Source organism: Zophobas morio, unplaced genomic scaffold (assembly GCF_036711695.1).
Source record: "Zophobas morio isolate AGI-343-1 ecotype UQ-CSIRO unplaced genomic scaffold, CSIRO_AGI_Zmor_V1 ptg000049l, whole genome shotgun sequence".
In the NCBI taxonomy this organism is placed as follows: domain Eukaryota; kingdom Metazoa; phylum Arthropoda; class Insecta; order Coleoptera; family Tenebrionidae; genus Zophobas; species Zophobas morio.
The window spans coordinates 2,575,746-2,592,387 of NW_026972154.1; the positions used below are offsets into that span (position 1 = coordinate 2,575,746).

The following is a 16,642-nucleotide window of genomic DNA, read 5'->3' on the forward strand; positions in this document are numbered from 1 at the left end:
GACTTAAGCGGCTTAAGCTAAAGCACCCTTATAATTTAAACTGGCTATTGTATAACTTAACTCAGTTCACATATATCCAGTAAAACTTTACAGCTCCAGTATGGCAACAATGGACAGTAATAATCCTTGCGGCTCGGGTCCATAAAGCTTACACTAGCCAGTTTGACTTCTGGGTGGTTTGGCTTAAGCCGCTTAAGTCATAAAAGTTTTACAAGGTGTATGTCAAGTGAGTTTCGTATATTGTATTCCCAAAGTTTCAACAAAACGGATTTCACTCATAAACCACAAGTATAGACTTATCATATTTTACACATTTTGGATAGGATTTATTCGCAAAATTTTAAGATGAAGTCATAAATTTTTTGGGAGGGAATAAACGAATAAATTTTGCTTTAACCATTTACCATGATTACGATAACCTTAACACATTTACAAGCTTTCAAAGCATTCGGTTTTGTAGTGTCAAAGTTAAATTGGAAAACATTTTTATACAGTTTTGATTTTTTTTCCAAAAATCTGGATGTCTGAGAGCGGAAATTCGAGACAGATTCACACATCACAAGTGCAGGAATATCTTATTTTATAAAATTAAATAAAAACTTACTATTATAAATTTTTGAGAGGACGTCATCGCATTGGTGGTGGGGATGATTAGCCAAATTTTAGTTCACGTGTGAAATTAAATGGATACAGACCAGACAGACAGACGGACAGACGGAAACGGGAGACCACTGTTTTCGTACTTTAGAGGCCTTGACATGTCGAGAAAATATATTAGTTAGGGGAAATTTAATGGACGAATAGGAACCCAAAATGCAGGTATCAAAGAATATTTGGGAAAATCCAGACTAAAAACAATAGCAGCGGAGTGGGTGGGTGAGTGAATGAATGAGTGAGTGACTAGGTGAGTGAATGAGTAGGTGAGTGAGTGAGTAGGTGAGTGAGTGAGTGAAATATAATGAGTGAGTGAGTGAGATATAATGAGTGAGTGAATGAGTTAATCAGTCAGTGATGTAATAAGTGAATAAGTTAATGAGTGAGTAAATTAATGAGTGAGTTAATCAGTGAGTTATGTCATGAGTGACTAAGTTAATGAGTGAGTGAGTTAATGAGTAAGTTATGTAATTAGGAAGTTAGGTAATGAGAAAATGATTGAATGAATGAATGAGGAGTGATTGAGTGATCAATTGATCGATTGATTGAGTGATTGAGTGTGTGCGTGTGTGACTGAATGAGTGAGTGGGCGAGTCAGGGAGTGAGAACGTGAGTAAGTGGGTGGGTGAGTGAGTGAGTGAGTGAGTTGGTGGATGAGTGAGTGAGTGGGTGGGTCGGTGAGTGAGTAAGTGAGTTAATCAGTAAGTAATGTAGTGAGTGAGTGGATGAGTGGGTGAGTGAGTGAGTGAGTGACTAAGTGAGTGAGTAAGTGAGTGACTAAGTGAGTGAGTGAGTGAGTGATTGATTGAGTTAGTGACTGAGTGAGTGGATGAGTGGGTGAGTGTGTGAGTGAGTGAGTGAGTGGATGAGTGAGTGAGTGGATGAGTGAGCAAGTGAATGAGTGAGTTGATGAGTGAGTGGATGAGTGAGTGAGTGAGTGAGTGAGTGGATGAGTGAGTGAGTGAATGAGTAGGTGAGTGAGTGAGTTGATCAGTGAGTTATGTAATGAGTGACAAAGTTAATGAGTGAGTGAGTTAATGAGTAAGTTATGTAATGCGGAAGTCATGTAATGAGAAAACGATTGAATGAATGAATGAGGAGTGATTGAGTGATCAATTGATCGATTGATTGATTGAGTGATTGAGTGTGTGCGTGTGTGAGTGCATGAGTGAGTGGGGGAGTGAGGGAGTGAGAACGTGAGTAAGTGGGTGGGTGAGTGAGTGAGAGAGTGAGTTGGTGGGTGAATGAGTGAGTGGGTGGGTCGGTGAGTGAGTGAGTGGATGAGTGGGCGAGATAATGAGTGAGTGAGTAACTGAGTAAGTGAGTGATGTAATGAGTGAGTGAGTTAATCAGTGAGTTATGTAATGAGTGGCGAAGTTAATGAGCGAGTGAGTTGTGTAATGAGGAAGTTATGTAATGAGAAAATGATTGAATGAATGAATGAGGAGTGATTAAGTGATCAATTGATCGATTGATTGATTGAGTGAATTATTGAGTGTGTGCGTGTGAGAGTGAATGAGTGAGTGGGCGAGTGAGGGAGTGAGAACGTGAGTAAGTGGGTGGGTGAGTGAGTGAGAGTGAGTTGGTGGGTGAGTGAGTGAGTGGGTGGGTCGGAGAGTGAGAGTGAGTTAGTGGGTGAATGAGTGAGTGGGTGGGTCGGTGAGTGAGTGAGTGAGTAAGTGAGTTAATCAGTAAGTAACGTAGTGAGTGAGTGGATGAGTGGGTGAGTGAGTGAGTGAGTGAGTGAGTGAGTGAGTGAGTGAGCGAGTGAGTGAGTGATTGACTTAGTGAGTGAGTGATGGGTGAGTGAGTGAGTGAGTGAGTGATGGACTTAGTGAGTGAGTGATGGGTGAGTGAGTGAGTGAGTGAGTGGATGAGTGAGTGGGTGATTGAGTGAGTGATTGAGTGAGTGATTGAGTGGGTGATTGAATGGGTGAGTGAGTGAGTGAGTGAGTGAGTGAGTGAGTGAGTGAGTGAGTGTGTGAGTGAGTGAGTGAGTGAGTGAGTGAGTGAGTGAGTGAGTGAGTGAGTGAGTGAGTGATTGAATGAGTTCGTGAGTGAGTTAGTGAGTGAGTCAGTGAGTGAGTGATGAAATGAATGAGTAAATTGATGACTAAGTGATGAAGTGAGTGAAAAATTGAATGATCTATTGATCGATTGATTGAGTGATTGAGTGAGTGATGTAATGAGAGAGTGCGTTAATGAGTAAGTGATGTTATGAGTGAGAAATATATTAGATGAGTAATAATGAGTGAGTGATATAATTAGTGAATGAGTTAATGAGTACGTGAGTTAATGAGTAAGTGAGTCAATGACTAAGTTATGTAATGAGTGGGTAAGTTAATGAGTGAGTTAATGAATGAGTGAGTGAGTGATTGGGTATGTGCGTGTGTAAGTGAATGAGTGGGTCGGTGAGTGAGAGGGTGGGGGAGTGAGCGGGTGGGTGAGTGATTTAATGAGTAAGTGATGTAATGAGTGAGTAAATTAAGGACTGGGTGATGTAATGAGTGAATGAATGAGTGATTGGGTGAATTAGTGACTGAGTTGGTGGGTGAGTGAGTGACTGAGGGAGTGAAAGGGTAAGTAAGTGAGTGAGTTGATGGGTGAGTGCGTGAGTGAGTTAATGAATAAGTGATGTAATGAATGAGTGAGTGAATACGTGGATCAGTGAGTGTGATTATATCTACCACGTGTTTCTTTTATTTGATACAACTCCCGAAATTTTTTTATTTAAAAAAATAAACATATAGTTCTTTGACCAAATTTGTATCATTTTAAAAGATCATCTGTGTGAATAAATGACATGAGTATCAATTTTTCAAGCTACTAGATTGTGATCAATTAATATGAATTTTTCGTGTATTTTATTTAATAACTTTTTAAGTATTGATTTTAGAAATATTGGTTGCCTGTGATTTTTAGAAAAAATCAGTCTTTCCATTTATGAAAAAATCTACCTAGGGTTCCATAAAAAAAAATAAAGATGATGTCATTTCCGGTTCTACCGGAAGTAATAATGTAAATGTGAGGTTGCCATCACATAGATCTTTTAAATTTTACATTTGCTCAAAGAATTACAGGTTTATCTTTAAGAATAAGAAAGTTACAGGGGTTGTGTCAAATAAAAGAAACACCCTGTATATTATAGAGTCTGGAAAAATTGAACATGTATTTTATTAAGTTATATAATAATAGAAATAAGCATAGAAAATAATATGAAGTTCAAAATTAAAGACATCCACAAACATACGAAACTTGTGCAAAACAAGAACGAGAATTCAACTATAGATTACCTTCTAATAAACATACGCAAATAGAAATTTGTACGAGTGAATGAGTGACTCACTGACTTGTGAGTGAGTGAATAATTGAGCCATCGAATGATCGAGTAATCGAGTGATGAATCCATCGATTGATTGATGGAATGTGAGTATGAGAACGAGTGAGTGAGTGAGTAACTGTGGAATGAACGAGTGAGTGAGTGATCGTGCTATCTCTAGTGATCGAATGTGAGTGAGTGAATGAGTATACCGGGTGTTTCTTTTATTTGATACAACCCCTGTAAATTTTTGATTTTTAAAGATAAATCTGTAGTTCTTTGTGCAAATTTGTATCATTTTAAAAGATCTAGTGATGACAACAATTTTTCAATTGTTTTTCAAGCAACTAGATTTTGAAATAAACGGAAAATTTTGGAGATATTTTACTAAATAACTTTTTTATTATTGATTTTAGAATATTGGTTGCTTGTGATTTTTTGTAGTGAAAAAATCAATCTTTCCATTTATGAAAAAATATACCGAGTGTTCCATTAAAAAAAAGTAAGTTGACGTCATTTCCGGTTCTACCGCCAGTGATAATAAAAATGTGTGCTTACCATCATATAAATCTTTGAGAATGATACAAATTTGGTTAAAGAACTACGGGTTTATCTTCAAGAATAAAAAAGTTACAGGGGTTGTATAAAATGAAAGAAACACCCTGTATATGATGGAGTCAGGAGGAATTGAATATTTTACTGAAATTTCTTAATATCGACAACTTGAATGAAACATGTTTCATTTTTGGACGAGACATGGTTTAACATGATCTTAAAACAAACGAGTAATTAATAATTCTCTACATATTAGGAGATTACACTCTATGGATGGGAAATGATTTGCTAATTTCAGCGAAAACTATAAAATAATGTAATACTACAAAATGAGTTCAGCTTTGCCTAGAGATTGCCACCGTGCTTGGTGAAATGCGTGGACGAATATTCTGTGTGGTTTTCGGTATCGCGGGGAATAAACGTTATAGCATACCGAGTGATCAAAAAAGATTCCTAATGTAATGCTAATGCTAATTAAATTATCATGAAGGCATGACACCAAAACCATTCGAAGAATGGCGTAAAATAAGTTTTGCCTGAAACAGTGATAGTCATGAACAACTTCTTGAAAATTTTGATAAAAGCTTTATTTCTACATCAGTTCCAGAAACTTATTCACCTCAGATCCAAAATTTTTGGAGAAATATTTAGTAAGAAATATGGGCTGAGAGGCGTTGTGCTTTGGAGGTGAAGAAACTTTTGCGAAAATAATCTGTCATTTTTTCTGTTACTTCATTCAATACCACCTACTCAATTGGTAAATGTAGTCGTATTAAGTGTAAATTTTAGGGCAAACTTTCGTAACCTTTGGATCATAGTAGGTAATAACTAATAAAATAAAGGTAAATATCTTTGACTTCTTAAAACATTTTGTATTGGGTGATTTTTTAAATTTTCTGCTCTAGTTGGTCAAGCCGCTTTGGTCCACTGTTTCAGTTGCACTGCAAACCCACGAGTCATAGCCAACTAGAGCAGAAATTTAAAAAATCACATGGTATAAACAAGTGTTTTTTTTCAATGGAGTCATCGGATGCGACCCAGCCCGACCTGACCTGACCTGACATGACCTAATTTGACCTGATCCGACTCGACCTGAGCTGACGGAATTAACACTTTGTAGTTTTAAAATTAATTTTCAGTTACGAGGGCTCAAAAAAATTAATAAATTTATCATTTCACGACCGATTATTATTCTAAAAGCAGATATTAAAAATGTATATCGTGTATTTCTTCTCATGTCGAAAACGTGAAAACTTGCTGTTACGAAAATAACCCACTGTCAAAAATAAATCTTTCATTATTTGAAAACCTCGAACAGCATTAACCTTCTTCGAAATTTTGAAATATTTACGGCAGCCGTAATTGGAAGTGCTCATAAAATAAGTAACAAAAATAATTTTTACGGCCAATAAAAGAGCGCAATTTACAACATATTCCACGTAATAAAGATACGAACAACTAATGCGTCCGAAAGTAAAAATCCTGACGAGGCTGCGAAGAAACAAAGCGTATTAAAGTTGAATGCGCTTTGTAATCCAAGAACAACATATCTTCTGAAACGGACACCTTAACGTGTGCAATAAATACGAGTTTTAGATAAAATCAAGTGGGTGAGGTGTTAATGTCCGTCGATTTGATACGGAACAGCCCATATGCAGATGTTGCGTGAGTAAATACCAAGTGTAAAAGTACCTGTGGATAAATTGCGGTGTCAATTAAGTTGCCAAAAGTCGATTCAGATCGGATTAGGCGCCTGACAATGATGGATTAATTAAATAAAAGCCTGAGCGGACAAAAAATCGCGACAAGGAGGTTTTCGACTTTTAATGAACGGCGATAACTTATTTATAATTTCCGTAATTGCCATCAGTGGGCTATTTATTTATAATGTTAATATTCTTTCAAGGTCAAGGGGCAAAGAATTAAGATAGACGCTACTATAAAAAGAATAATCGACTCCATAAACCGATACTGAATTATCGCACTTTCGGACCACTCGATACATAAACATGTTTACACGATTTTTATTTAAGTGCTTTGAAAAATTTCTAATCTTAAAATAATGTTTGGCCGTAATCCTTAATCCTTACCGGAATACGCACGATAAAATCTTAAATAATTTTTCGTATTATTTGATTAATAGCGCTGGAATTTTTATGCCTTATAGGATCAGGCTTCAGGTGTGAACAGATACAAAATATCCCCCATTAAATGAAAGCAAATTTGAAAGTTTTTGAAATCAATCAACTTTTAAAAACGGTGGGTAGACGTATGCAAATTCCTACTCTAATACTGTTACCCGCAATATTTTAGTGTCGGTTTAAGTTTAATTTATTAAAAAATGCGTAATGTCGGTGAAGGAAAGCGTCATGTTGTCATTTATTTATAGTCTACCTATAACACGAATTCAGTAAGCAAAAATCCGAAGGTGGCAAATAAATAACCAAGGAAAAATTGAAACATTAAAAAACAGACCACGCGTACGGAAAAATAAAAAAATAATATTGTTTCAAAATTTGGATCTCGTAGCATGTGTAAGTCCAGAATGAAGAAGAGGGGACTCGCTGGACACCGCAGCGGCATTTTTAAGATTTCTGGGTTATTTTAGTTCTTAGAATAAATAACGTTAATATTAAAATTTAAATTAACGGCTGCGTGCATGTGTGTGGAGTTTAAAAAAAAATAAAGTGTTAATACGAAATACAGATATGTACTTACAATAAATCAGGATTTCAGTTCAAGCATAATGCTATTTACTACGAATTAACGGGAACTCTCGTTCTACCTAGTATAAAGAAGGAGGCGACACTACAAATTACGGTTAAAAAAATGCTGAGAAAACGCGGGATTTAAAGGCAGATCTGATTACATTAAGAAGAGGGGACTCGCTTAAAATGGAAGCGAACGAAGATTCCACAAAGTTAACAATTTTGCAGTTGTGTGTAATAAAAATGATAAATTTAAACAATTACAATAAAGTACGAAGAACTCGTAAAATTAATCCAGGTACATCCTTACTATGTCTACAACTACTGTTTTTTTATAGTTATATAAAATATTTTAAATATATACTTCAAAGTTCAAAATATAGATTGGTTATACTTGTATGCAAAATTTGTACGTTTTCTCACGATAAAACCTGTTTTTTATACAGTTTTCTTTTATTTCTAATGAGCTCGTTTATAAAGAAGAGGGGACTCGCTACACACACAGACGAAAAAGATGCCTTCAAGGTTTGAATTTTAGGGTTTCTGGTTTTCATAGTGCTTAAGATGGATAGCATTCAAATTTCAATTAAAAGTTGTGTCCAGTAAAAATGTGTAAAATGTAATAACAAACATCGTATGTATGAATTGTATGAAAGATGACTCTACCTTTCTCATAAATTAGAATTTTAGCTTGAATATAATGCTACCTAATACGAATTAATGGCAACTTTCATTCTAACTAGTATAAAGCGAAAGGTGGCAGTGAAAACTACAACCAAAGAATGACCACTTGGGTAATTTTGCAGTTTTTTTGAGATGAATAGCGTTAATATAGGTTTTTTTTTTTAGAAATATAACTTATACATACTATTTCTAATTAAAATTTAGCAATAAACTTCTTTCAAGAAAAACACTTACTACAAAACGAAAGAATATTTGTTTTTAAAGAAGGATATATGCCATGAAAAGATATTTCTCAGGTAAGTCTGATGAATGCAGGAGAAGGGACTCTCTATAAATTGCATTAGATGTTCTAATGGCGTGGATACTGTTCCCGATTTTTTGCTCTTTTTTTACCGTAGAATCAACGATTAATAACGGTTGGCGGTGCTTACAGAAAAACTAATTACTATCTTTATTACACATTGTTCCTTGATAATTTTTCATGTTTTTAAAATCAAGCAAAGTTTCTATGGCGCCATTTTTTTTACCATAAATTTACAGGTGAAATTTTGGTATAGAATTTAACACTGATCACTGATCTACAAAATTATTTTAGTTTTTTAGAATTACAACTTATATGGACTGCTTCTAACTAAAGTTAACCGATAAATCACATTCAACGAAAGAAAAGTCGTTATCAATAAGAACGATTCTGAGAAGGGTGCCATCAAAAGATTATTTTAGGGTAAGTTCGTTGAAAGCAGAAGAAGGAACTCGCTAAAAATTATGTTAGATGTTTTAATGGAATGGATGATAAACTGTTCCGATTTTTTGTTTTTTTGTGCATTTTTGTATTTAAACACAGACTCTTATGTTATCGAACTGTGTTACATGGTTTCAAAGTTATTCAAAAGAATGAAAATTATATAGAAACATTGAAAGAGTTTGTAATATTGAAGCCTCCAGGGCACATTCGCAGTGTCTACATCTATTTGACCTTTTTTTTTCAAAAGCTGCCCAAAAACTTCTTTCAATTATAATCCAGATATTTGCTTCTCAAAACTATATGCTATTTTTATTACACTTTGTTTCTTTACACCTTTTCATGATTTTGAAAAAAGTAGAATCGAACAATGTTTTTGTCGCTATTTTTTTAACCGTTGCTGTACTGGTCAAAATATTTGTCTAAAATTTTGCCCGAAATAACAAAATTATTTTGCTTTTTTAGAATTACAACTTACACGGGCTGTTTCTAATTATAATTTACTGATAAATCCCATTTAACGCTAACAAGAAAGACGCTTTTGAGAAAGTAACCCTTAAAAGATAATTTTGGGGTAAGTCTGCTTAATGCAGAAGAAGGGATTCGCTAAAAATGGTATAAGATGTTTTAAAGGCTTGGATGATAAATTTTTCCGATTTTTTTTTGGATTCTTTTTTCTGCATTTTTGTATTTTATACAGATTCTTATGTTATCGAACTACCTTACAAGTTTTCATAGTTATTCAAATAAATGAAAATTCTTAATTTAGGAAGACTGACACAGTTTTTGGTATTGAAGCCCCTTGGGCACATTCGCAGTGTCTACATCCATTGAACTTTTTTTTTTGAAAAGCTGTCCAAAAACTTCTCCGAATTATAATCCAATCATTTTCTACTAAGAACTAATTACTATTTTTATTACACATTGATTCTTTATAATTTTTCATGATTTTGAAAAAGGAAAGATCGAATTATGTTTTTGGCGCCATGTTTTTAACAGTAGCTATACAGACGAAAATGTTTAGATAAAATTTTGCACTAAATAACAAAATTATTTTAGTTTTTTCGAATTACAACAACAAATTTATCAATAAATCACATTGAACGAAAACAAAAATTACTAACAATAAGGATGTTTTTGAGAAGGATACCATCAAAAGATAATTTTAGGGTAAGTCCGTTGAATGCAGAAGAAGGGATTCGCTAAAAATTGTACGAGATGTTTTAATGGACTGGATAATAACCGGTTCTGATTGTTTTTTCTGTATTTTTGTATTTTGATACAGATTCTTGCGTTATCGAACTATACCTTATATGTTTTCAAAGTTAAAATTTTTAAATACTGATCGAGATTCAGGTATTGAAACCTCGTAGGTCTACGTTCATATGATTTTTTTTTTCGAAAGCTGCCCAAAAGGAATCCAGTTTTGTCAAGAGACTGTTGATTTTTAAAATTTTGAATATCCCGAATTTTGGTCTTTCGCATACCCATACTATATATGTATTGTACATACAATATACTTCGAAAGATGTTAAGGTAATTGCTTCTTCCAAACTGGCAAAAAATATAATCGACTGGACCTAGATAAGAATTAATGATAAATAACGGTTTAAAGCGGTTAGAGAAAAAATACTCAAAATCTTTGCCTAAAATTTGGCACTGAACTACAAAATTATTTTATTTTTTTAGAATTATAACTTATATGGATTCTTTCTAACTAAAATTTATCGATAAATCCCATTCAACAAAAATAACAGTAGCTATCAATAAAGACGTTTTTGAGAAGGCAACCATCAACAGATAATTTTGGCCTAAGTCCGTTGAATGCAGAAGAAGGGACTCGCTAAAAATTGTATTAGATGTTTTAATGGCATGGATAATAGACTGTTCTGATTTTTTTTTCTGCATTTTTGTATTTTGATGTAGATTCTTACGTTATTGAACTACCTTACATGTTTTCAAAGTTATTCAAATGAATGAAAATTTTTACTATAAGAACACTGACATAGTTTTAAGTACTGAACCTCCACGGATACGTTCGTAGGGTCTACATCCATAAGATTTTTTTTCGGAAAGCTCTTGGGTACCCATGGTGTATTATTTTGGAAAATTCTGGCGTGACCTGTTTTTGAGTTAATTTTAGGACCTCGTTTTTTTTTTGAAAAATTTAAAACAATATTAAGGTTCTAGGTGTTTGTGTTTGGAAAAAATTTGTAAGTGCTTTGGAGCCTTTAGTGTCTTTTGTTATAATAATTTAGTTAAATTTCTTAGAGAACACATCATTTGCTAAAATTAGTCTCATCTTAGCAGGTACTAGCCCCGCCCACCCCACCCTCTCTGTTCTTAGATGGTATATCATTTGCCAAAATCAGTCTTATCTTAGGAGGTACTAGTCCCGCCCACCCACCCTCTCTTTTTTAGAGGGTATCTCATTTGCCAAAATCACCCTTATCAGGAAAGGAACTAGCCCCGCCCACCCTCCCTCTCTTTTCTTAAAGGGTACGTCATTGACGAAATCAGTTATGACTAACTTTTACAAAAAATAATGAAAATTTAGAAACATTACGAGCTTACATATATGCACAAAGCAGGAATTTTGAGCATCTTCTCCAGTGTTTAGTTGGTTATGCTTTAGTGGATTTTTCGGTTGTTGGTTTTGTTTTAATTTATAATCTATAAACGTCTTATTAAATGTTTTTTTTTGGTTTCACGCATTAGGTGCGCGCAGTGTTGCCAATCTTACTTTTATAAAATTACGTTTTTTTCGTAATCTACATCATAAAGAATTTTTTTTTATAACTTTTTTGGCACTTCCGAAATCCCCATACATAACGTACTGAAGAGTTAATCCGCCATTTTCCAGACACCCAGTATAGAGCCATTCACAGAGTTTTTGGTATTGTAGTCTCCTGGGTAGATATATTCGCAGTGTCTACAATATCCATTAGATCTTTTTTTTTGAAAAGCTGTCCAAAAATGTCTTCCAATTTAATCCAGATATTTGCTTCTAAAAACTAATTCCTATTTTTATGACACATTCTTCCTTTATAATTTTTCATGATTTAAAATGTTGGTCTAAAATTTAAGACTAAATTACAACATTATTTTACTTCAAAAAAAAAAACATTCTTAAGGGCGTTTTCAGGAAACTTTTTCTGTCCAGGTTAAATTCTTATACCTCCCTTGTTGTCAATTTTCACCGATTTTTGAAAATAATAATTGAAACGTCTTTGGAGGTCAGTTATGCTTGTTTTATAATTTACATACTGACTTGTCGCTGGATTTTACAAAAAATCTACTCTGGAGTCTACACTCGATGCTATTATTGGCTTGAGGACGACCTTGGTTTGTCATCATGTTGTTGCGATAAAATTTATGGAAACACTTGACTTGATGGGGCCATTTGTTAATTAACAAGAACAAAAAATATAGTATCACTTTTAATTAATTAGAATCATAAAACTGTCAACAAAGTGACAGTCGTACGAACCTAGCGAAGACACCGGTTTTGGTCGTTCAAAAAGGGTTAACAATTTGTTTAAATAAATTATATTGTTCAAATTATATTCTCTACGGAAAAAAAACTTAAAAATGTTGCAAGCATAGCAAACACCTATATTATATCTAATAATAAAATAAAAGAAATAATTCTACGAATTTCGGAGAAGTTCCTCGGTCGAGCATCCCACTCGACCCAAAAATGCAATTTTTGCATCAAGGTATTTTTTCCTCGTACCTCCAGCCCCCTCCCGCCTCCCACTCGCCTCCCGTCTCTCTCCTCCGACCGCGTCCTCTTTTTCAGGCTGTCGGAGCCTCGCAGTCTGCCGCGTCCGCCGAGGCCATTACCAGTTTATTGTCACAACTATCGTTTTTATCGAGACCACACATGCTATAAAAATCAAACAATTCGACGCCGGAGGCGCCTTACGGGCCCGACCTGAATCCGTTGGAATTGAAACTCTCTCGCTCCCAAGACAGGCATAAAAAAATGGCCCCAGATCGCGATCGGATATGCAACAAAAACAGGTGTTAGGCTCGAGGCGTTACCGAAACAATAATTATTTGTGGATGGGTCCGTTTAAAAAAATGCGCCGTGTTGAAACGTGCCCGCGATTTATTCGCGTGATGGCTTTATGGGCGAACTCACCATTGGTTTCGCACTGCTCCGACTCGCTGGTAACGACGTCGTTGTCGCTCGGGGCTGAGGAATGGGGTATTTTCTTGATGCGGTGGAGGAAGCTGCCCATCGGGTACTCGTTGGAGGATTTCTCGGCCGGCTCGATGTAGTAATTGTCTTGGGATGTGCGAATGTAGCCGGTCTGGAAATGGTACGACATGGTTAGAAGGGGAGGCGCGGCTGAAACGACTTGTAAACGAGCCGTTTCGAATCGACGATTTCAGGCGATTTTATTCTTATTTTAAACAAATAAAGAAACACATAAATGAGTGTCGTTAATTTCCCCACATATTGGGGTACAACATCCGACTATAGGTTGTCAACAGTGTTGGGGACTGATACTTTTAAAAATATCTAGATATAGATTGTTTTCGATTTTTTCGAAATGTATCTAGATACAGATAAAAGAAAAGAGATACGTTCTGAAGCTTTGGCGAATAAAATAACTGAAAATATGTTTATGTATTTTTTATGTATCTATTGTTTAATGAATTTTTTAAAATTAACAACATTTCGAACGTACTGTCACCTAAATTATTTCTTCTTGGTGTCAGAATTTGGTTTCCGCTACTAAACACCCGTTCCGCAGGTGCAGAAGAAGGGATTGTGGTATTGAATTTAAAAAATAAACCTTTTACTGTAGCATAGTTATTCAAGACTGAAAAATCTTTTCTTTTTTTCTGCAAATAGGCCATCGCTTCGCTGTTTGATGTGTAACAAATTGTGCAATATTTATTACGTAGGTACGCTTAAAAAGAATTTTTTGTTTTGTTTTTATTCCCATACTACAGCGTCCAAATTGTGTTTGAGTATATCTAATAATCATCTCCAGCATTAAAATTAATACTGACAATACAAAAGCATACGGGAAATGATTATTCTGTGCTGAAGGTCTGTTGTCGGCAACCTGTCATAAATTATTATTCTTCCATATCGGCTTACGATGTTTTTATGACCATGTCCGGTAATCGTCTATCCCGGTGCGGCAGGTATATACATTTTAGGAAGAATTGCTGGTTCCGTTTAAGGCAAAATAAGTACAATTTCTTAGAAAGGTATTTAATCCCCTTATAAGATCAAAGGCTGCATGGCAGGCCGAAATCACAATAGTGCAACTTTAAATTTTCAGATTTTTGTTGAAACTCATTTTATTTTAATCTCGTTTCACGAATTATGAGAATATATCACGATAAATTACTCTACGGAGGGTTGTAAAAAGATTAATTTTATTGCCCAAGATAATTACACTTAAACATAATCGGCACATTCTAGGGTAAAACGGACCTGCCAAGCCCGCCTCGCGTTAGGTCCAACAATGAAAAAGTGAAGAAATGACACAAGTGGCAACAGGAAAAGATGCTACATTATTGAAAAATAAAGGTATAAAACAGTAACAAATATGCGATTTATGCGAGAGAAATGTATGTACTGAACATTCGATTAGTCAATTACAGAACTAATTTGTGCTAATTGAAAAAATTAATCATTATGTAAAACGCAATTATTATTTTCTAAAAATAATAACATACCTTAAACAAATATTTTTACTATTAAAATTACTCTTATTTAATAACACAAATACAACCAGCGGGCCTACCGGACCCGGATTGCTCAGGTACACAGATAAAATGCATTGCCCCGACAAGCGTAAAACGCAGTGAAGGATTATATTTAAGGATTATATTTAAAGATGTAAGGCTACAATGTAGGAAATTATGGTATTTAAAAGATGAAAATTTCCGTGACAGAACACTATTAGTGGGCCTCTTACCTCTATTTTTGTTTATGTGACCAAAATCACCAACATGAAGTATCAAAAATTACTACTAATATGACTCAACTAACAACTATTGAAAAAAAAAAAGTGAAATAAAAAAATTTATCTGTATCTGCGCCATTAATTTTGTATCTAGATACAGACATTTTGTGCTTAAATTCGATTTTATCTAGATACAGATACTAGATACCCAAAAATGTATCTAGGTAATTTATTTAGATACAAGTATCTTGATACTGCCCAACACTGGCTATAACCCACCTGTAATGTACAACATTTTATCTGCGACCGCTGAGATAAGACACAAAACTAATAAAAATAAATATTTTACAAAAAATTCAAATTTGGCATCAAACTCTACTAAATTTTTCGATACCATGGTGATTTTACGTTTTTCGTGACACTGCACTGCGACCAGTGTTCTATCTCCGTTATTACCACCAAAATCAAAAACGAGAAAAAAGTGCAAAACGTAACCAATGGAAAGGTTCTGCTGGCGTACTTCGACAATTTGTCTAAAAAATACAAATCCTCCAGTATTTGGGCTTTCGATTCAACGCTGAGGGCGACGATTTCTAATAATGTTGACATAATCAGTTGATTGCATTTTTAAAAAGGCACTCAAAAGGGTGCAGACCCAAGAAGTCAAAGATATTTGCGAAAGATGAGATTGGAAGGCTCCTGAAAGAAGCTGACGCGAAGCAGTTTTTCCTTACTAAGGTAAGATATGCCTAAAATATCTTCAAACTACTTTAATCATAGTTTTCCCAGGTTGCATTCATAATTGGTATCGCTGGAGCTTGCAGAAAACAGCAGCTCACTAACTTGGCCCTAGAAAATGTTAAGGATGAAGGGTTGGTTTTCCATATACAAATCCCGGACACCAAAACCAAAATTTCTAAAGAATTTTTCGTAACCGTTGGTGGCATTCAGGGACTTGATATGGTGGAAATAATTAGGAAATATTTGGCAGTACGTCCTCACCATACCAAGCATGGAAGATTTTTTGGGAGGTAGCTGCAAGTCACCTCCGTGTAGCTGTGATTGATGCACAGCATCCACTTGGTGAGCTGACTGCCGACCAGGTGGAGATGGTACAAAATGGTCTGATGGGAGCACTGGACAGGCAACTTGAACAGTGCCTGGCATCGGGAAGACAAGCAGCCACTTTCAGAGGCATAAAGTACACAGGGGAAATCCTAAGGATAACCTGTGAAGACGAGATGTCTCTGGAATGGCTAAAACAAACAGTGCGCGCTGTAACACCCTTGTGGGAAGGCGCACAACTTAACGTGGCCCCCTTGGCTGAGCTACCAAAGCTGGTGAGGGCGACCCTGTGGATACCGGGACCACCGGTGGATGCAGAGGTCATACTTCGCCGCCTGGAGCGTCAGACCCTATGGGCTCGGGTTAAAAAATGGCTTTTTTTCCATCACGAGGCAAAACCCGAGACTGCCTCCCCAACCAACCTCTTTGTGTTTGGTCTTGGGATGGATGAGGCCAAAACAATCAGGGAGAGAGGGGACAGAATCAACTATATGCTGTCCTCTTTCAACCTGAAACTTAAGGAGAACGAGGCGACGACTCGGAAAGGCAGACCCCAATGGAAGAGGCAGAAACCCCAGGGGATGAAACCTCCACCAGTGGGGGCGAGCCGGCCTGAGACATAAGCCTCGTGTCTCCTAAGATAGGAAGGAGATTTTTGGTTGCAGAGATGGCGCTGCAGCAGATACATTTCCTTCAGATTAATCTGCAGAATTGTCGCACGGTGACGATTGTTTTGTGTCGTCGCCTAGACAAGATGCAGATCACTATAGCAATAATCTAAGAACCATGGATAGTAAAATCCAGGATTGCGGGGTTAAGCAATCTAAATGGCACTGTTGTTTCAGGTCACACAATAGAATCTCCAAGCACATGTATTTACATTTCCAGGGATATTAAAGCCGTCCTCCTACCTCAGGTCAGCTCTAGGGATGTGACTGTGGTAAATGTTAAGTGTAACATAGGAAGAGGCGAAGAGCAA

General features: G+C 35.7%; 1 protein-coding gene across 3 annotated transcripts in view; it reads right to left on the reverse strand.

The window, feature by feature from the left end:
• Positions 1-16,642, reverse strand: part of LOC135142683 (A disintegrin and metalloproteinase with thrombospondin motifs 9-like) — a 226,711-nt gene that overhangs the window by 39,571 nt on the left and 170,498 nt on the right. For all 3 annotated transcript variants that reach the window (XM_064074434.1, XM_064074435.1, XM_064074433.1), the window contains exon 7: positions 12,810-12,981. In XM_064074434.1, coding sequence (XP_063930504.1) covers positions 12,810-12,981 — 172 coding nt within the window. The remainder of the gene's footprint in view (positions 1-12,809; positions 12,982-16,642) is intronic.